Raw genomic sequence first — 23,066 nt, 5'->3', positions numbered from 1 at the left:
AGTGCGAGGGTTTCTTCGGCCTCGCGCACTCGCGCGTCCTCCTTCGCGCTACGCCGATCCTCCGCACGCCGTGGTCTTCCCCGCCATCGCCACTGCCAGATCGGTGCGTGTCGCGGTGGAGCGCAGCGTGGAGGGCCGGGCGCCATGTCGACCCCATCCAGGAAGCGTTTGATGCGCGACTTCAAGCGCCTGCAGCATGATCCTCCGGCCGGCATCAGCGGCGCCCCGCAGGACAACAACATCATGTTGTGGAATGCTGTCATATTCGGGTACCCAAACTCCTCCCCGATTTTCGTTCTGCATGCTCAATTGTGTCGGTATGAATGCGAAATTCGTGGGGCGCGGAGATTTGCATGGCGGTGTCGGTTTTCTCCGTTCCTTCTTTCATTCTGTCTTTTCTCCTTCCCTCTTCTTTTGTTTATTCTGGTCTGCGCATTTTGTGGTTTTTTTGCGAGTTGCTTCACTCCTGTTTTACTGTGCCTGCGGAGTGAGAATCGGTGACGCGGGCGGCTTTGTTCTTTGAATTTTGGTGTCTCTGTTGTGCGTGCGTGGTCGGAGGGACAATCGAGGGCGGTGGTTGTTTGTGATGGTTCATCGTAGTTTAGTTTCGTTTTTTCTCTTTGGACGGGGTGGCTGTTGGGGGATGGGCGTTGAACATGCGGGCGGTTGTGAACATCTAGGGTTCGTGAGTTTGTAGCACGGAGAGCTTCTTGTTGAGGCGTGCGAGGCAGGCGGTGCTTGTGCTCGTATGGTTCGATGTGTGAATTTGCATCGAGGATCAACTGGAGCTGTTGCGTTGAGGATCTTGGAAATATTTTTCGTGCGGCAGTCTTCGTTGTCACAGGAGAGGAATAGCAGCAGATGTGAAGATGGCAGCTGAGCGAGGCTTCGAAGTCTAAATGATAGGGTCGAGGTAGTTGCGGTTGGCGGTCGAGTGGTACGAAGCTCTTGTTGGTGGTGAAAGTGTGAGAGTGAATTGCATGCGCGACAGCGCGAGAGGGTGGACTGTATTTCTTCGAAATATGCATGGCATGCTCGTTGCCGCCAATCTTATGTATGACAGGGCGAACGTCATTTTGTAGAATCAGTGCAAAATTAAGTTTGAGGGTCTTGTTATGAGCGTTTTTGCAATTATGGCTTGAGCTGGTAAATTTTCGGATGCGTAGGGTGCTTTTCGTCAGTGTGAATGGATCGGGCACTAGGTCCAGGTGTTTGAGGCCACGATGTGATCGTCTTCGTGCTTGCATCAAACAGTTGTGGAAATTGGTGGTCGTGAGATTACGCATTGGAACAGAAGCTAATGTAGTCCCCGTGTTGTTTTTCTTTTTTGTCTCTTTCTTTTGCAGTCCTGATGACACCCCGTGGGATGGAGGTATGGCTACACCACGTTGACTTAGCGGTGTAGGAATTTGGAGGACTTGTGGTTTGGAAAATTGTTGATAGAGTGTGTTGGTGAGATAGAAACTGCATCAGCGTTGGATGTTACGCGCGCCGTTCTGTTTTGGCGGATCGTCTCTCGCACTGTGTTGCTGCCGATTGCCTGGTTGTTTGTGTTGTAGGTTTGGGCCATTTTGCGGTGTAGCGAAAGTTGTTGGCAGTGTAGGAGTGGACAGTTATTTTAAAGTTTCTGGCTACCGAGATTTGAGGGTTGGTGTGTGCTATGTCTCATGTGCGCGCGTTACTGTTGGTTGTTCCTCCCCAGGAACGTTCAAGTTGACGTTGCAATTTACTGAGGATTACCCGAATAAGCCTCCCACAGTGCGCTTTGTCTCAAAGATGTTTCACCCTAACAGTAAGCATTTCCTGTGAATATTAGGGGTCGTGGAGGTAGAGTGGTTGAGACTGGTCCACCTGAATACGGAATGTGTGAGGGTGTACTTGTGGAGAGTGGATTAGGATTTTAGCTGTTGTTGATTCACGAAGGAGTTATTCATTTTAGTTTGGATCCATTTCATATTTCTGGTATGTTGTTTCGTTTGTGTGAGTCATTGTTCGTACTTGTGGAGAGTGCTTTTTTCTGTTGGTTGTCTAGCGCTTGTGTTGAGGACGTTTGGAGTCCCTGGGCGTGGAGCCGAGAGGGACACAGCGCGCGTCTCTGTGTTTATGCGGTGGTGTTTGTGGCAAACAGTATATGCGGACGGTAGCATCTGCTTAGATATCCTGCAAAATCAGTGGAGCCCGATCTACGACGTGGCAGCGATTTTGACTTCGATTCAGGTGAGTGATCGTGATGCCAGCAGGTGTCCGTGACATTGTAAGTCGGTTGATTCGGTTGAGACGTAGTGGTGCGACCAGGAACGTGAGAGGGGTGTTGGAAGGTATTCGAAGTATCGGAGTAATAGAACCGGCTTCAATGTGCTTATTGTAGAGATAGTTGTGTTTGGTAGTTTGTTGGTGAGATGCGAGTGTTGTGCGAGTTGCAACAGATTGATAGGAGGCATGGCAGAGTAGTTGGTGTTGGGCAGGGGAAACATTTCTGAATGTGGCCGTCGCATAGTCAGCTTGAGATTGGTCGGCGTCTTCTTTGGCATTTGCGGCTGAATACGTCGACGACAACGATGCGTAGAGCGAGATTATCTAATACACGGCTTTGATGCAGTCTTTGCTGTGCGACCCAAACCCGAATTCACCAGCGAACTCGGAGGCTGCCCGCATGTACAGCGAGAATCGGCGTGAGTACAACCGGAGGGTACGCGAGATCGTGGAGCAAAGCTGGACAGCAGAGTGAACGAAGGGAGTTCGAACTGTCGCTGGTTTTCCATCATCCGTTCGAAGAGAAAGGTCTATTTTGCTGGGGTTGTTGGGAAGTTGAACCTGAAGAGGGGAGGGAGCGGTCACAGGATCGCAAGCTGGAACTTCCGAGCTCCACCGAGTATCGCGTTATTACTCTTTGTTGGGAAGAACTCTTGAGTTGGAGGTTTAGGATTTTTTATGTTAATTCTAATATGTGCATATACTGTTGATTTTTGAATGTGTAATATATATGTCTTGTGGTTTGATGAATTATGGTGTCCAACTTTGTTTTTTCTATTCGTCATTGTTGCATATTTTTTGTGCACTATCCAATAGATGTTTTCGGCAAACTTATCTTTATCCTGTCGGTATTATAGTTTATTAGTAAGAAATCATTCTTTTCATGAGTCATGTTCGTCCTTTGGTCGGATCGGCACGTAATCGGATCTTGGAAGTTTTGGTGGACTTAATGGATTTCAGTGGATGTACTTCATAAGGTTGTTTTTGAGTCAGTTATGGTATTGGTCAATAATGAGGGAAGGGAATGGTTATTTGGAATATCCTTTTAAGTTTACGCCGGTTTGTTTTTAACATATGTACATTTTGATTTTTATATTGCGTTAATGTCGTGGATCTGAAGTTCAAAATCTTTTAATTCTGTTCTGCTAAATTTGTATTTAGGTGCTAGAGCTTAGGGCGTAAAATAGCCTTCTGATTGGTTATAGGGAGTTGTAAATCTTAAGTAGATTCCTTGAAGTTTGAAAGAGATGAAATATCGGATTAATTAGTTTTTTGAGTGTGTTAAATGTGCTTTCATAATCATCTGCCCTTTCAACCTTGACATCAATAATATTGGGATGCATTTTTTTATTCAAATTATGGTACATGATTTGTATTGTTGTTAAATAGTGTTTTGAGTATAATGGTTAAAAAAACAAGTATCTCGAAATCTTACATATATGGTTTTAATAGTGCAATTGTTTGGTTTTGATTATAACACAAAAATTGGTTTCTTATATTGTAGACTACCTATGGAAGTTAGACAAGGTTATATGTGGAATTACCTGGACTGTAATTTTGTTTAGAAGACCGTGAATAAATGCTGTTTTGCACCATCTTTCTACTTGATGTCAATGACAAAGATAGTTTGATATAAGAGAACCGACTTTCAAAACCCAAATAGATGTCTAGAAGCACCTCTTGAATTAGAAATTTAAGTAGAAAATCTGAGTTATGTAAATGTCAATCCATGTAAGTAATATCTTTTGTATTTTTACACAACTGAATACTTAAGCTTCATCATCATTAAGTTAAAAATAAAAAGAATAAAAAAAAATAAAATAAAAAATGTATAGAAATTGTAATGCCAATTAATTAGTATATAATATTGTGTTGTGGATGTTTCTGAGTGAGACTCTGCCTTGTTGATAATTTTTGATGATTCTATCTATTTTTAATGAAAGTGTAAAACATTTTAAGTATAAATAATCATAATATAAAATTATTAATGTGGGTGTCAAAAAAATTATTAATTATGTATGATAATAAATAAATCTAACTAATTGTATAAGATACAAATTTATTTTGCTACAATATCTTTGATTTGTTTAAGTATGACAACATCTAATTGATTTAATATTTTTAAAATCACAACCATTAGTCTTCTCAAAATAATGCATACTAAGTCAATATAAATATGTATTGAAAATAATTTGGTAGTATCTATTTTTTTTTATCTTAGAAATTAATAATATGTTTGATTTAATTCTTATGATATATATATATATATATATATATATACACAATATTTTATTCATGAATAAAATCTATCAATAATATATATTTAATTAATTCTATTAAAAAAATGTTGTCTAATAACACAATGTAAAATAATTAAAAAATATATATATATATATATATATATATATATATATATATATATTTTATCAGAATCTAAAGAAACATTTGCTCTATTATATATATATATATATATATATATATATATATATATGTTTTTGTAAAAGAACAACTTCATAAGTCCATTTCTTATATATCATCATTCTAAAAGGCAAAGTTACAAATTTTAATATTTTGTGTAAAGAATTTGGTGGCCACCAACCACAATTTATTTCTATAAATTCCATAACTGATTATTACTTTAAATATGTGCAACTAAATAATAAAAATATAAATAGTCAAATAATTCATTATTTTAACAAAAACATATACATAAAATATACAATCTTAATATAATAATACATTCATTGAATAATGTTTTTATAGTAATCTAATAAAATAAAGATATCTAATAATTTAATTTAGAATTAATTAGTTTATAAAAAAGCAATATTATTTTTCATATCAATTAATATTTATGTTTATCAAAAAATATATAAAAATGCTTGGATTATAAGTCTTGTGGTCTTTATAAAATTTCTACAAGAGTTTCTTAGTATTTAGTATATATAGAGGCCATCTTCAAACTCATCATTACCTTTTTTGAATTCTAGTCTTGATTCAAGATTCTTTAATTTCTTTGTATGTGCCAATAACTATTTTTGTTCTTTTTCTATCTTATATCTATTTTTTCTGTGCTTACTTTTTTATTTTTTAATTGTCACATAAATATATATATATATATATATATATATATTTTAAAAGCTTTATGCTAATTCATGTCTTTGATTATTTAATAAGACTATTATATATAATATCAAAGTTTGATTTTTTTTCTTTGAAATCATGAAGTTGTTTTAAAGATTATAAATTTTCATTCTTTAAATTGATATGGTTTTGAAATTTTTATTTTTTTTGTTATTTTTATTTTTATTTTATTTTAACTTGTATAGAGTTTTTTAAGCCTTCACAAGTAAAAAACTTTAGTAGAGATAAAAAATGTCATAGTTTAGATGCATATATAAATAAAAAAAAAATTGATGTTTCTTATTTATTAACTTAGTCTACCACCTCAATCAATATTACAAGTTTGATTAATAAGTCAAAGAGATGATAGGAGTTTTTTCAACAATTTCACTATAAGCAACTCATGCAATTTCACCAACTAGGAAACCAAAAGTTGTTCTTTTAGAGAAGTTTGATGGTAATAGATCCATATTTTTAAGATTCATCAACCAAGTACAATTTTTTTATTCAAGTCTATTGTCCTAGTTATTCAATCCAAGCATCTCACTTTATGTTTATTGATAATTTAATACATGAATCTAATCTTTCTTGATTTTCATCAATTTTAGAACAATTCGATTTTATATTAGACAACTTAGATATATTTTTAGTAGAACTTGGTCTATATATAGAAAAATGGTGTAACTTATATAATACCAAAAAAAATTTAATTTTTTAACAAAAAATTAATATGTGTTAATATGTACATTAAAATTTTGATAATTAGTAATTCATATCAAATAAAATAATGACATACTAATTAGAATTTTTTTTTATGACTTATAATATAATGTAAAGAAATTTTTGTTTTACTTACTTAATCTTCAATATTAAAGTCAAACTATTGATTTTTCTTTTAAATGGAACAACATAATTTTAAAACTTTGATAAAAAAAATAAAAATAAAAATAAAAATAAATTATATATTAACACTTTAATGCTTTTATGTTTTTATTGCAAATACTTCTACTAATCAAAAGATATAATTATATATAAAAGATATAAAGATTGATGCTACATATTTTAAACTTCTTGCTATATAAGAAAAAACTTGATGTTGAGAAGAAAGATTAGACAAATATTTTAGAGAATCAAAATACATTGCTTAATATTATCTTAAAAAGAGGCAAATTTTACAAGACAAGGAATACAATTATAAAACAAAACATATCAAAAAATAAGTTTGTTCAAAAATGTTTGAAATCATGTTGTTGAATTCTTGTACTACATTATCTTATGAAGTTCTTCTGTTGTCTCAAGAATTATTTGCTTGTTTTAAAAGTACAAGTATGCTAAAGATTTAAAAACCCTATTTTTTCACCATTGTCTTATTAGATTCCAATGCCTTTGCTTATATATTTTAAGAATATTTTTTTAAATATCACAAGATATTGTTAGTACAAAAGTCAATATTCTATATTTAAAATTCATAAATAGCCAACTTCTATCTTCAAGACATATCACTAATGTAATCTTATCAATAAAAATAATTATTAAAAATTATAGAAGTCTAATAGCATTTGATATTATAAAATCTCTAATCAATTCTATTATATTAAGACTATTATGATTTTAAAATATAATATTTAAATTATGCATTTCTAAGTCTTAAATTTCTTTTTAACTTATCTAAAAAAATATTCTTATTAAGTTAAGTTTTGAGAGTATTTTATTTTTTATTTTTTATTTTTTTATTTTTATAAGAAGCTCTTTATTATATGATTTTGTTTAGATATGGTAATTTAGCCATTGAGTAAAGTTTAGGATTTTTTCTACATACTTATATTCTTGAATTCTCTCTTTGTGGCATAAAAGATAGCTTAATTAAATGATGTTTAGATATTTTTTACTTGACAATAATCATATTTTTTTTCACTTTTGTAGTGTATCAATTTGAAATGGAGTAGATTATAAAGAATTTATTCTTCAACTTTTGTAGATTTTTTTATAAGGATTATTATTTTTTTACTATAATTTATACTCCTCTACATACTATATTGTATGCCTCTAGGTTATCAGTGCTAAATTGCGGCAATAGAGGTTGATATGTTGCAGAGTTGAATTGTGATGCTCATATGGTGTGGCATTGGGATGCGTCACTAAAAGTCTTAACGCCGATGATGATGATGACAACACAAAAGCAATGAAATATCATGGAAGATCTGCACCTAATTATCATGTCACGAGCTGCACATGGATAATGTTTTTTGTAAAGCTCAAATTTTATCATAACATATGTTGTGAAGAATTTCAAGTTTTTCTTTTAAGTTGTAAGTGAGTCTAGTTAATTATCAAAAATTGTGTTGATATTTTGTGTTTACCAACTGTGTTGGTTTTATTTGTAAGGTAGCTCTTGAGCTACAAACGTATAGATGTGGAGCTTTTGTATTAGATGGATTTGAAGATATCTTGTGAATTACTATTCTTGTGGCGTATGCTAAAGAATCTATTAAAATATATAAATAAATGTGAAAGTAGAATAAGTAATATTGTAGAAGATATTACTTTAGATAAGTTGCTTTTGGTTACAAGATTGGCTCTTGATATATAAAAAGGCCAAGAGATAAAATAGATGAATGAACAAAAGATCTTAAGAATATAGAAAATATCCTAAAGCCATATTTTTATAGTAGATAAGATAGCAATGGATGGTCTTGGTAGAATGTTAAATAGATATATCCATAAAAAGATGGAAGTTGTTTATTAAGATAGCAGCCACCACCTATAAATAACAAGTATTAGAAGTAAGAGATATCTTACTCTATACTCTCTTTGTATGCAATCTTGTTGATGCTAAGTGTTGTGACTTCATAGTGCTTGTTCTTTAATAGGTTATGGGCCTACTTACCTTTAGTTGTGAATTTTGAAGTTCTTTGAAGTCTTACTTGTTGTGATGAGTAGATCTTTTGGTTGTTGTTGATGTTAAGATTTGGTATCATGTAATTCTGTTGTTGCATCTAGTTGTTGATGTAGTTTTATTCTTATTGTTAAGTGCATTAATAATCTTGGAGGTTATTGGATACCTTAAAATGATGTTTTAAAATACTAGTGTTATGTTTTTTTGGTGATTCACATCATTTTTCATCTAACATTGTGGTTTTATGTGGAAAACTTCCCTTGAGATCCTCTTATAGTGATAAAAAGTATTTTGTGAGGTTAGAAGTATTTTATGAAAGAAGAGAGGTGATTGAGAAGTGACAAATTTTATACAAGAGATTTAGATAGAATATAAGACATGTAAAAAGTCTTATAAGTGAAGTTGAGAGTAATTAAAGAATGATATCACTAGTTCGCTCTTAAAGAGGGCATTTTGGATTTCTAAGGTATCAATATCTTTTTATTGATTTTAAGAGCTCTTTCTTTTCTTTTCTTGATTTTTTTAATATACTCCTTTCTTAGACATGGCTTTAAATAAAGATAAAGGTTTGAAAGTGATTGAAAAATTTAGAGGTAACAACTTCGATCATTGGAAAAAAAAAATGAAGCTTTTGTTGGCTTTATTGGACCTTTGAAACATTGTATATGAAAAAGAAGAGCCTCGAAGTAACAATGTTGATGTCATGGTGAAGAAAGAGTACAAACATTATGAAAGAAAGACTTTTGGCATAATTTCATCAAATTTGGATGATGCCAGCTTTTCACATGTAATTGCTTGCAATAGACCAATGGAAGTATGAAAGACTTTTTATAATATCTATGAGAGTAGAAACCTTACCAACATTCTATGGACAAAGAGGAAGTACTCAATGGTAAAGATGGAAGAAGAAGATGACCTCATGGCTTATGTCAACAAGATAAAAGTACTTGCAAATCAATTAGTAGATGTTGACAAGCTAGTTGATATTAAGGACATTGTTTTGACATTACTTATGAGCCTCTAAGAGTCTTATAACTACTTTATTTTGGCATTGGATTCTATCAACATGAAAGATCTTACCATGAATTATATCACATGAAGGCTTCTCTATGAAGTGACTAAAAAGAAAGAAAAAGAGCTCTAAAGTGATGATTTAGTTCTATTTTCAAGAGAAGGCAAAGGTAGTTATTTTCATCAATATGATAATTCAAAAAAAAACTTGAGAAATTATAATATTTATGAAAAATCAGGTCACTTTGCTAGAAATTATTATAAAGCTAAGAAATAAAATAGAGAGAATACAAATAATGCTTGCGATAACTGTTAGGGACATAGTCCTTAGAACCTTCTAGAGACAAGTTTCTAGAACCTTCTAGAAGTAAGTCTCTGGAACCTTCTAGAAGCTTTCTAGTTGGTAGAAGTTACTTGAGAAGCTTCCTAGTTGGTGGAAGTTGCTTGAGAAGCTTCCTAGTTGGTAGAAGTTGCTTGAGAAGCTTCTTAATTGGTAGAAGTTGCTTGAGAAGCTTCTTAGTTGGTGGAAGTCGCTTGAGAAGCTTCCTAGTTGGTAGAAGTTGTTTGAGAAGCTTCCTAAATAGGAGTATATATTGGAATCGAGGCTGAAGAGTTCTTCAGTCTCGACAACACATCTTTTGGAGCTCTAGCTCACCTCTCTGGTGTTCTTGTATTTATCTGATTAATCTAGTTCTTGTCAGTTCTTCTTGAACTTCTTGTTAGATCTAGAGCATATATTTCTGTGTCCGTGACAGTTTGTTGAGACTGAACTCACCTCAGATATCAGAGCTAGTTTCTTCTTCATTAGAGTGTGGATTACCCCTCTACTTGAAGGTGTACTAGCATTTTAGAGGTTGCGGATTACCCTCCTCTAAATTGATACTTCTTTTGTTACAATATTGGAGTCTTATTCTTCTTGGAGAGAGTGGATTATCCCTTTTCTTGAAGCTCTTAAGGCGTTTTAGAGGTTGCGGAGTACCTTCTTCTAAACCAATATTATTTTCTTGTAGAATCATTTCTGTCCTTCCCTTAGAATGGCTGGAGGCCAAGACATTAGTATGACAGAAAGTTCGGAGTTCAAGTTGGATGCTATCATGAATGCCCTCGATACGTTATCGCAAAGAACTGCAAAAATTGAAGGAGTCATGGAAAGGCTTCATAATGATGGAGCATCTGGGATGGCACAATCTAGGTTGTACGAGCCTCAAACTTCTACACTTGGAGAAGCAACTTTGCCTCAAGTTCGACAAGCACCGTTAGTTCTACAACATAAGGAGCCCCGAGTTAGCCTTCTGGGCAAGTTCGATGGTACGCGTTCCAAGTTTCGGGGATTTGTTAATCAAATCAGGTTGATAACAATTTTATAGCCCGAACGCTATCCAACGGAGGAATCACGTGTTGGGCTTGTTGGAAACTCACTTACAGGGCAAGCTCTATCATGGTTTGCTCCTTTGTTTGAGAAACGATCATCCATACTAAACAACTTTGAAACCTTCTTAGAGGTGTTTGCGAAAGCATTTGGTGAACATGACAAGGTTCAATGGGCTACAACAAAGATCCGGTCACTACGACAAGAGATGCGCTCTACATCAGTCTATCCATCGGATTTCAGGTAACTAGCATGCGACATTAATTGGAACAAAGAAGCATTAATGAGTCAATTCTATTGGGGTCTAAGGGATGATGTGAAGGATTTGCTGCTAACTCTTCCTAATCCACGAACGCTCAACAAAGCTATTAACCAAGCTGTGAAGTACGATAACCGCCTATTCCAACGTCGCCAAGACCAACGCTCAAGACAACATATGGTTCGTCATGCCCCAACTATGTCGGTAAGCAGCATGGATTCACATTCAGAAGTAGAAGACATGCAAATTGATGCGGTACGTATCAAATCCCTTACACTAGAAAAAAAAAAAGTGGCATATGGAGGAAGGTCTATGCTTATATTGCGGTGAAGAAGGTGTCACGGCCATAATCATGTAAGCTAATAATTACATATAGAAATAGGTAGAAGTAAGTAAAAGTACATAAAAGTAAGTTAATTCTATAATATTTAATATAGAAGCTTCCTAGAAACTTCCTAGACGCTGCTTTGACTTCATAGGTGTCTTTAATTGACTTTTTGGATTAGAAACGTGGTCAACAAGTTGGCCATGTGCCACACATGTTGTTAGCTTGAAGATCAAGCTAACTATGTGGCCCACACATAGAAAAACTTGCCTTGTAAGTCAAGGCATGTGTCCTACAAAGTCAACACATATTGGAGGTCCTATAGAACGTCGCCACGTAGCTCCTAATTAGATAGTATATATAGAGACAAGAGTGAAGGCTTCTTCACTCTTGTCAACTCCTTTCTTGCTTCTAGTCTAGTTTCAAGGGTCTCTAGTTTTCTTGTCTTTTGGCAATAGCCATTCCAGTTTCTATTTCAATATATATACTTGTTTATATATATTTTGTTACCTCTCTTTGAGTGAAGGCTCGCTTGTCTGAATTATTTTTCATCGAGTTCTTGTCCTTGACAGATTGACAAGAGTGCATTTACAATATCAGAGCTTTGTTTTTTCTTGCGTAAGAGTGGATTACCCCTTTTTCTTGACAAGACATAAGCGTATTGGAAGTTTGCAGATTACCCACTTCTAAACTGATATTGTTCTTAGTATCTTCTTTGTTATCAAGTCTTTCTTTTCTTTTGTCTTGAGCAATATCAAACAAATTTTTCTTCTTAGTGTTATTATGGCAGAGCTTATTGAAATGAAGAGTGCAATGGCACAAATGCAAGAGCAAATGAAAGAGTTAATGCTTGCGATGCATCAACTCAATTCACCAACACAGGAAAGAACAAGAATGGCAGAAAGTGGGGATATAGAGATGATCGGAGCTGCTTCAACATCTACAACAAATCACGTTCCTTCTCCAATTGTACAACACCTTATAAGCACTAGAGAACCAAGAATTACCTTACCCGAGAAATTTGATGGTACAAGATCAAAGTTTCGAGGGTTCATCAATCAAGTACAATTGGCAATTGAACTTCAACCGCAAAGCTATCCAACTCCAGGATCACAAGTCAGGTTTATTGGCACTCTACTTTCTGGTTCTGCATTATCGTGGTTTTCGTCTTTTCTTGAACAACGAAATCCAATATTGGACAATTTGGAAGCTTTTTTGGCAGAGTTTCGATCTATGTATGGTGAACACGATGCAACTCGTGTTGCAACAAATAAGATCCGAATTTTGCGACAAGAAAATCGCTCAGTAACAGTATATGCTTCATAATTTTGACAACTTGCAATTGACATCAAGTAGGATGATGCTGCACTCATCAGTCAATTTCTTTATGGATTGCAATACGAAGTAAAGAAATTGATGCTCAACTTACCTGATCCTCAAAATTTGAGTCAAGCAATCGATTTTGCGGTAAAATGTGATAATCGACTTTTCAAATTTCGATCCGAGAATCATTCACGAGAACCTCAATGTTATTACTCAATGGCAACATCAACATCTTTGCCAAATGTACATTCGGAAGTAGAAGACATGCAAATTGACGCGGTACGTTTTAAACCCCTAACTGAGCAAGAAAAGATTCGTCGTCGTCAAGAAGGATTATGTTTATATTGCGGAGAACCTAAGCACACTGCTCAACATTGTCCAAAGAAACGACGCAACTATAAAATGAGGGGTACGACGGTCAAAGAAGACAACATGTCGGAAAACGGATTCGTCCAGCTACAATAGGGACCGTGCAGCTGGAACCTTGTACAATTCCTAATGAAGGACCTATCTTCTCCTCAGAACCCTCTCCTTATTTTATAATAGACTTATATTTAGGACCTAAGAATTACAAAGCCTCTGCTTTATTAGATTCGGGAGCCTCAGCATGTTTTTTAGATGAACAATTTGTTAAAAGTCGTAAAATACCCTTTGTACAGAAACCTAAACCAGTACATGTAGAAGTCATAGATGGTCGTCCCTTGTCTTCTGGAGATGTCACTCATGAAACTCATCCTATAAAAGTAACAATAGACGGTCATGATAGCTACATAGCTTTTAACATAATTAAATTCCCGTCCAATCTAGTTATTTTAGGTTTATCCTGGCTAGAAAAATATAACCGTCGAATAGATTGGAATTTGCGTAAACTTGACTTTTTCCAAAGCGTTATTAATAGTTCTACCAACCAAGTAAAAAATTATAAGTCTGGTATAGTAAAACCCGTACTGATAGGTGCAAAAGCATTTATACACGCAGCAAAAGAAGGATCAACTTTTGCTATTTATGCTGCACCTATTTCTGAAAACGTAAAGACTTCAAGTGGCATTCCAAGTCAATATCAGGAGTATCAAGACGTTTTTGAGAAAAAAAATGTAGATATTCTTCCTGAACATCGCCCATATGATTGTTCAATCGATCTCAAGGAAGGAACTCAGCCACCATTTGGACCAATTTACAGTTTATCGCAAGATGAGATGGCTGAACTCAAGACATATATTGACGAGAATTTAGCGAAGAATTTCATACGCCATTCAAAATCTCCAGTAGGAGCTCCAATTCTATTCGTAAAGAAAAAAGATGGATCTTTACGAATGTGTGTTGATTATCGAAGACTCAACAAGATCACAATCAAGAACAGGTATCCATTACCTTTGATATCAAGACTCCTTGACCAGTTGAATCAAGCTAAGATCTATACAAAAATAGATCTAAGAGGAGCATATAATCTAGTATGGATCAAAGAAGGAGATGAATGGAAGACTGCGTTTCGAACCAAGTATGGACATTTCGAATATAATGTCATGCCCTTTGGACTCACAAATGCACCAGCTGCTTTTCAACATCTCATGAATGATGTATTTCATGAATTCTTAGACAATTTTATCGTCTGCTATCTAGACGATATCCTGATCTATTCTAAGAACGTCGAAGCACATGAAATACATGTTCGTCAAGTATTACAAAAACTTAGAGATGCAGGATTGTATGCCAAGATGGAAAAGTGTGTATTTCACACTACTCAAGTTGACTTTTTAGGATACATAATTTCAAATGATGGTCTCATGATGGATTCTAAGAAAGTCCAAACAATCATGGATTGGAAGATTCCAAGGACAGTAAGAGATGTCCAATGTTTCTTGGGATTTGCCAATTACTATCGGATCTTCATCAAAGATTTCTCACGAGTTGCAGCTCCACTTACACGCTTGACTAGTAAAGATAAATTCCAATGGAATCAAGAAGCGGAAGCAGCATTTGAAGCCTTGAAGACATCGTTTGTCTCTGCACCAGTCTTATATCGTGTTGACTTTTCCAAGGCATTTTTTATGGAAACAGATGCATCAGATTTTGCCTTAGGTGCAGTTTTATCACAAATGGGAATAGATGACAAACTTCATCCGATAGCTTTTCATTCAAGAAAATTCTCAACAACCGAGATCAATTATGAGATCCACGATAAAGAACTTCTTGCGATCGTGGATTCCTTTCAAGAATGACATCATTATCTAGAAGGCGCTTCTAGTCCAGTCACTGTGTATACAGATCACAAGAACCTCGAGTATTTCATGTCAGCACGCATGTTGAATCGGCGTCAAGCTCGTTGGAGTATGTCTTTGTCAAGATTCGAGTTCATTATCACTTATCGGCTAGAAAAACAACAAGGTTTGTTTGATGCCCTATCTAGACGTTCTTATTTTGCACCAAAAGAAGGAGATGCAGCTTTTGAGCAACAAAGAATGGTCCTCTTGAAACCGGAGCAATTTCATCTCCGAGCAATGAAATCAACATTGACTGTTGATTCAACTTTTCTCAAGCAAATCCAGTCCAGTATGTCCTCAGACCCTCTTGTTTATGATATCGAGAATAATTCTTCCAAGTCTCATGATCCTTCTAAGTTCGAGTTTAAGAATAATCTATTATATTTTGAAGGACGCCTATATGTTCCAGAAGGAGAAGCACGTTTACGTGTTCTTCAAGCACGTCATGACTTTCCAGCAGTAGGGCACTTTGGATATAATAAGACTTTGGAACTCATATCAAGAGATTTTTGGTGGCCACAAATGTGGAAGTCAGTCAAAGACTTTGTACAATCATGTGATATTTGTTCAAGATCAAAAATTCCTCATCATCGACCTTACGGACTTCTTCAGCCATTACCTATCCCAGAACAACCATGGTCTTCTGTTTCTATGGATTTCATCACAGATCTTCCAAGCTCAAGATCTTATGATTCTATATTTGTGATAGTAGATCGTTTCACCAAGATGGCACATTTTGTGCCATGTACAAAATCTATCACAGGTGAAGAAACAGCTAAGCTTTTCATTGATAATATCTATCGCTATCATGGATTACCTAAAGATATCATATCAAATAGGGGAACTCAATTTGTGTCAAGATTTTGGAGGACCCTTTTCAAGATTTTAAAAGTGGACATAAAGCTATCTTCGGCTTTCCATCCTCAAACTGATGGACAAACAGAGCGCGTAAACCAAGTCTTGGAGCAATATTTAAGGTGTACTATCAACTATCAACAAGATGATTGGACAACCTTTCTGCCATTGGCAGAGTTTGCTTATAATAATACGGTACATTCTTCCACGCAATAAACACCTTTCTTTGCCAATTATGGCTATCATCCACGACTTGATACTTTTGATTTTTCAAAAGTTGATAATCCTGCAGCAGAAGATATGGCAAATCGGTTGTCAGAGTTACATGCAATAATGAAGACGCAATTGAAGGAAGCTCAAGAATGACAAAAGATAAACGCAGATCTATATCGTAAGGAGCAACCACAAATCAACGTGGGTGATAAGGTATGGCTACTTCATCGCAATATCAAGACTACTCGACCTTGTGACAAGTTGGACTATCGTAGGCTTGGCCCCTTTTCTGTTTCTGAACAGATCAACCCAGTTGCATATCGGTTACATCTACCGGAGTCAATGAAGATCCATCATGTATTCCATGTGTCTCTTCTTGAACCATATAAAACAGTGGATATACAAGGAAGAAGACAAATGCCACTGCCTCCTATAGAAGTAGATAATAATGAAGAATTTGAGGTGGAAGAGATATTAGACTCAAGGCGGCGTTGAAATAAGCTGAAATATCTTGTTCATTAGCGCGGATATGATATTAGTGAACGCACATAGGAGCCATCCAGGAATCTAGGAAATGCATCAGCTAAAGTCAAAGTTTTTCATCAACGACATCCATCAAAACCAAGATGAAAATCTCTCTTATAAAAGAAACAAGATTGAGGCAAGATAACATTCAATTTCCTATCCTTGTTTGTAACTTCTTTGCATTTGTGACGCTAATTAGATGGAGAGCCAACAACCAGCGGATTCAACTCAAGAACCTTCGTTTGCTGACCTGCCGGACGAGACATTACGATTGTCACAACCTTCAAGATGACGCAATCGAGATAAAGATCTTCAAGAACGACATGTTCTTCCTCGAACAGATGGTGAGATACAACGCGTTTGGTATCACGATTTGGGAAGGGACTCTCGATTTTTGGTGATTTTGCTAGAGGTAGGAACAACTCCTGATGGTGTTCCGAATATTCTATTCGAAGGAAGTTACGAAGGCCTCAACAATGATCAAATAACTGGGTGGTCTTCCCGCCCTGGTATGGGACACTACCGATGGTTGAGAGGCCCTATCAATCATCTTCGAAGAGAACAGAGATCAGAGTATGTGGCGAATACAATTCGTCGCATCATAGATTTCCTCAACATATGATGACCGCTCCTCGTGGAATTCGTCTCTAGAAGGCGGGGTAATGTCACAGCCATAATCATTTAAGCTAATAATTACATATAGAAATAGGTAGAAGTAAGTAAAAGTAGATAAAAGTAAGTTAATTCTATAATATTTAATATAGAAGCTTCCTAGAAACTTCCTAGACGCTGCTTTGACTTCATAGGTGTCTTTAATTGACTTTTTGGATTAGAAACGTGGTCAACAAGTTGGCCATGTGCCACACATGTTGTTAGCTTGAAGATCAAGCTAACTATGTGGCCCACACATAGAAAAACTTGCCTTGTAAGTCAAGGCATGTGTCCTACAAAGTCAACACATATTGAAGGTCCTATAGAACGTCGCCACGTAGCTCCTAATTAGATAGTATATATAGAGACAAGAGTGAAGGCTTCTTCACTCTTGTCAACTCCTTTCTTGCTTCTAGTCTAGTTTCAAGGGTCTCTAGGTTTCTTGTCTTTTGGCAATAGCCATTCCAGTTTCTATTTCAATATATATACTTGTTTATATATATTTTGTTACCTCTCTTTGAGTGAAGGCTCGCTTGTCTGAATTATTTTTCATCGAGTTCTTGTCCTTGACAGAAGGCCACAAAGTTGAAAACTGCTCCAAGAAGCAAAATCGACGCATTGTCAGGACCAGCGGCATGTTTCTTCAGAAAAACAAGAATGCCCAGCCACAATAGGAACCGTGGGACTGGACAGTGAAATATTGCAACAACAATCAGGATTCTTTCTTTCTGCTCAACCTGCCCTTTGTTTTACAATCCCTTTATTTATTGGCCCTCAAAAACTGAGAACCTTAGTATTATTAGATTCAGGAACATCTGCTTGTTTCTTAGACGAAGAATTTGCGAAGCGTCATAAGATCCCTTTAGTACAAAAATCCAAACCTGTTCATGTTGAGGTCATAGATGGGCAACCTTTATTGTCTGGTAGTGTCACCTATGAATCAGAACCTATAGAAGTGATGTTTAAGGGCCATAGTAGCCATATTATTTTCAATATTATTAGAATCCTATCAAATCCTATTATTCTTGGTCTTTCCTGGTTGAAAAAGCATAACCCATCCATAGATTGGAGGTTGCGGAAGATGACCTTCCCACAAAATTATCCAAGAGCAAGCCTAGTAGAAAACCTCGAATAGAAAAATCCTTATTCATTGAAGCAAGAGCGTTTATAAGATCATCCAAGGAAGGCACACCATTTGACATTTATGCGGCTCCAACTATCGGAGAGAAGATCTCGACAGCAAGTATACTGAAGCAATATAAGGATTTTAAAGACGTGTTTCAAAACAAGAATGCCGACATGCTATCGAAACACCGACCATATGATTGCGCCATAGACTTGAAGGAAGGAGCACAACTGTCTTTTGGCCCAATCTACAATCTATCGCAGACGGAGTTGGCGGAGTTGCGGAAGTACATTGACGAGAATCTAGCCAAGAACTTCATCCATCATTCAAAATCGTCAGCTGGGGCACCCATCTTATTTGTGAAGAAGAAAGATGGTTCGTTGCGGATGTGCGTGGACTATCGAGGCCTCAACAAGATAACAAAGAAGAATCGTTACCCATTAGCCTTGATTTTTGGTCTCTTAGAACAACTTGGACGTGCAAGGATCTTTACAAAAATTGATCTAAAGGGAGCTTACAACCTTGTACGAATCAAAGAAGGAGATGAATAGAAGACAGCGTTCCGTACAAGGTATGGCCATTTTGAATATAATGTCATGCCCTTTGGTCTTACTAATGCTCCAGCAGTCTTCCAATATATGATGAACAATATTTTTCGGGAGTACCTTGATGATTTTGTTGTCATCTACTTAGATGATATTATGATATTCTCCAAAAATGAGGAAGAGCATGAAAAGCACGTTTGTTTGGTCTTAGAGAAACTACGCAAGCGAAGACTATATGCCAAGTTAGAGAAGTGTTTATTTCAATAAATGGGGATGGAATTTTTGGGATTCGTTGCGACTACGGAAGGCTTAAAGATGGACCCTAAGAAAGTGGAAGCAATCATGTCCTGGGAGGTTCCGAAGACGGTTAGAGACGTACAATGCTTTCTTGGCTTTGCTAACTTCTATCGAATCTTCATCAAGAATTACTCTCAAGTTGCTACTCCTCTCACTCGATTAACATGTAAGGATAAGCTGAAATGGGGACCTCTAGTAGAGAAGGCATTTCAAGACCTCAAGACGGCATTTACTATGGCTCCAATCTTGATATATCAAGACTTTACAAAGGCCTTCTATTTAGAAACTGATGCTTCGGATTTTGCTTTGGGAGTTGTACTTTCACAAATGAGAGAAGACAAGAAGCTCCATCCAGTTGCATTTTATTCTCGAAAGTTCTCTGTTGTTGAAATCAATTATGAGATCTACGATAATGAACTTCTTGCTATAGTGGATTCTTTCCAAGAATGGCGTCACTTTCTTGAAGGAGCTGCACACCCAGTGACCATATACACTGATCACAAGAATTTGGAGTATTTCATGTCGGCTCGAGTTCTAAATCGACATCAAGCTCGGTGGAATATGTTGCTATCCAGATTCGATTTTGTTATCACTTATCGACTTGGAAAGCAACAAGGACTATCTGATGCCTTATTGAGGAGATCGTATCTTGTACCAAAGGCTGGATGGGCAGTGTTTGATCAACAATATATGATGTTGTTGAAGCCAGAGCAATTTTGGCTTTGCGCTACTATTGTGCCAATTGATGCTGACTTCCTAAACCAGGTACGTGCCGTAACCATTGAAGATCCAGTAGCCATTGATATCAAGCAGCGTACCAATGACGACAAGTTCAAGGTAGAGGGAGATCTTTTATACTTTAAGGAGCGGTTGTATATTCCAAAAGGACCAGCACGACTCCGAGTTCTTCAATCTCGCCACGATTTTCCAGCTACGGGACATTTTGGATTCAACAAGACCTTGGAGCTTATTTCTCGAGATTTTTGGTGGCCCCAAATGTAGAAGGATGTGAAAGATTTTATCCTCTCCTACGATATTTGTTCAAGATTTAAGAATCCTCAACATCACGCTTATGGACTTTTACAACAATTACTGATTCCACGTCGACTATGGTCTTCAGTTTCCGTGGACTTCATCATGAACCTGCCATCATCAAACTCATTTGACAGCATCTTTGTCGTGGTAGATCGGCTTACAAAGATAGCACACTTTGTTCCTTGCAAGAAGACATCGTCCAGTAAAGTCACAACAAGGCTCTTTCTCGATAATGTGTATCGATATCATGGACTACCAGATGATATCGTATCAGATCGAGGAACCCAATTCATATCAAAGTTTTGGAGATCTCTTTTTGAGATACTGAAGGTGGATATCAAGCTTTCTTCGGCTTTTCATCCTCAAACTGACGGCCAAACGGAACGGGTGAACCAAGTCTTGGAACAATACTTACAATGCAGCATCAACTATGAGCAAGACAATTAGACCACATATCTGCCGCTAGCCGAGTTTGCATATAACAACTCCCTCCATTCGTCGACTCAATATACACCATTCTTTGCTAACTATGGGTATCATCCAAAGCTTGATTTATTGAGTCCGTCAACAAATAACAATCCAGTAGGTGAAGGATTTGCGAAGCAACTATTAGAGCTTCAAACTACGTTGAAGCTTCAATTATAATCCGCTCAAGAATCCTACAAGGCGTCTACAGATAGATTTTGGAATCAAGCACATACTTTCAATATTAGAAATAAAGCATGGCTTCTTCGATGGAATATCAAGACCAAGCGACCATGTGATAAGTTGGACTATCGAAGATTGGGACCATTTATCATCTAGGAGCAAATCAATCCAGTGGCGTATCGTCTGGAATTATCGGCTTCTATGAAGGTACATCCAGTCTTTCATGTTTCTCTGTTGGAGCCTTATCGAGAGTCATCTTTTCTTAGAAGAGTACAATGTCCGCCACCTAGTATTAAGATCGAGAACCACGAGGAATACGAGGTCGAAAAGGTGTTGGATTCACGGCAAAGGTGGGGCAAGTTGGAGTATCTTGTTCATTGGTACGGCTATGATATTAATGAACAAACGTGGGAACCAGATGAAAATCTTGTTAATGTACGACAAAAGGTACAAGAGTTTCATCAACAACATCCTCATAAACCTAAGCCGGTTCGACGATAGCTTCCTTCTGAAGCTTGCTCATCCAAGAATATAAGAAAGGGGGAGAGCATCACCAAAACTCGTAGTTGATAAAGTAGAATTTTTTCAATAGCCTTCTGATATGGATAGCCAAGAGATAGATACTATGCCAGCCAGATTATCTCAATCGACTAGCTCACAAAGGCGACCCCGAGATGAAGAACCGCCTATACCACGACGACGACAGAGGATACCGAGTAACCGATCACTGGTGATTGTATTTGAATTTGAGCCTGCTTACGATGGTCAGCCAAAAGGCATGTTTGCAAGACAATTTCACAATAAAGACACGAAAGTTCATGCTTGGTCAGAAATCGAAGGCATAGGCCTCTACAGTTGGCTTCAAGGGTCGATGAACCACTTACCTCGTGAACAATAGTTGGAGTTCATAGCAAACGTTATACGACAGATCTTCATTTTCTTGCATTGATATTGATTAACAATAATATTGCTTCTCAGAGACCTCAAAGCTAAAGGAGGGAGTGATGTTAGGAACATAGTCCTTAGAACCTTCTAGAGTCAAATTTCTAGAACATTCTAGAAGCTTTCTAGTTAGTGGAAGTTACTTGAAAAGCTTCCTAGTTGGTGGAAGTTATTTGAGAAGCTTCTTAGTTAGTAGAAGTTGCTTGAGAAGCTTCCTAGTTGGTGGAAGTTGCTTGAGAAGCTTCTTAGTTGGTGGAAGTTGCTTAGGAAGCTTCTTAGTTGATGGAAGTCACTTGAGAAGCTTCCTAGTTGGTAGAAGTTGCTTGAGAAGCTTCCTAAATAGGAGTATATATTGGAATCGAGGCTGAAGAGTTCTTCAGTCTCGACAACACATCTCTTGGAGCTCTAGCTCACCTCTCTGGTGTTGTTCTTGTATTCATCTGATTAATCTAGTTCTTGCCAGTTCTTCTTGAACTTCTTGTTAGATCTCGAGCCTGTATTTTTGTGTCCGTGACAATAACTTTGATGGAGATGACTATGCTTTCATGGAAGATGAAGGAGCTTCTATGGCTACTATGTCTAAGTAGATTATAGATTTGGATACTACTAAGTATATGAAACCATACAAATATTTATTTGACACTTATGAAGAAATTCTAACAATCAAAGTTTGGTTGAGAGACAATGGCATTGTATAAGCCATTAGAATTGAATCCATTATTTTGGAGATTATTAAGAAGGATTAAATAAAAAAGATGAGGTTGAAGGAAGTCTTATATGTACCAAAAGTAAAGAAGATCCTCCTTTTGATAAGCAAACTTATATCACATGGTTGTAAGATTCAATTTGATAAGAATGGATGTTTTGTGAAGACATTGGATAGATAATATGTTGCCAAAGGCCTTAGAAATGGCAACCTCTAATTTATCAATTGTAAAAAGGTGGATGAAGTAGAAGTAGCATCATTTGCTGATTTTTCACAAGATCAAGACAAGTTTGAAATTTGGCATCAAAAACTTAATTATTTGAATGCCAAAAGCATGAAAGAGCTCCAATCCATGATAAATGGCTAAGATCTTGGTCAATTCAACCACAATGCCTTGATTTTTACTTCTGAAGGTTGTATACAAGGCAAAAAATAAAGGACTTTATTTCTAAGAAGAATTGCAATACACGCTACTAAATTGTAAAAAATTGTGTATTTTAATATTTATCGACCAATGAAGATACCATTAATTGGAATAATAAGGTACTTTCTGACATTTATTAATGGTTTTTTTAAAAAAATATAGATTTATATCATTAAAATTAAAAGTGAATGTTTTTCAAGATTTAAGGAGTTTAAGGCTTGTAGAAAAATAATGTGAGTTTAAGCTCAAAGAGTTATGCATGGATAATAGAAGTGAGTA

At 36.1% G+C, this 23,066-nt stretch overlaps 1 protein-coding gene across 2 annotated transcripts; it reads left to right on the top strand.

Moving 5' to 3' along the window:
- LOC112289229 (ubiquitin-conjugating enzyme E2 2) lies at window positions 1-3,003 on the top strand. Of its 2 annotated transcripts, XM_090254712.1 has the most exons (5): window positions 1-269; window positions 1,347-1,372; window positions 1,703-1,792; window positions 2,129-2,217; window positions 2,600-3,003. In XM_090254712.1, the coding sequence occupies exons 1-5, from the start codon at window positions 145-147 to the stop codon at window positions 2,726-2,728; spliced, it is 459 nt and encodes a 152-aa protein (XP_090110838.1). In that variant the 5' UTR covers window positions 1-144; the 3' UTR covers window positions 2,729-3,003. The 2 variants fall into 2 exon arrangements, with proteins under 2 accessions (XP_090110838.1, XP_024390040.2); XM_024534272.2 differs by lacking the exon at window positions 1,347-1,372.
- The last annotated feature ends 20,063 nt before the right edge of the window (window positions 3,004-23,066 follow it).

Source organism: Physcomitrium patens, chromosome 12 (genome assembly GCF_059467195.1).
Source record: "Physcomitrium patens ecotype Gransden chromosome 12, ASM5946719v1, whole genome shotgun sequence".
In the NCBI taxonomy this organism is placed as follows: domain Eukaryota; kingdom Viridiplantae; phylum Streptophyta; class Bryopsida; order Funariales; family Funariaceae; genus Physcomitrium; species Physcomitrium patens.
Note: the sequence above shows the minus strand (reverse complement) of the source record. Positions and strands in the feature narration are given on the sequence as shown.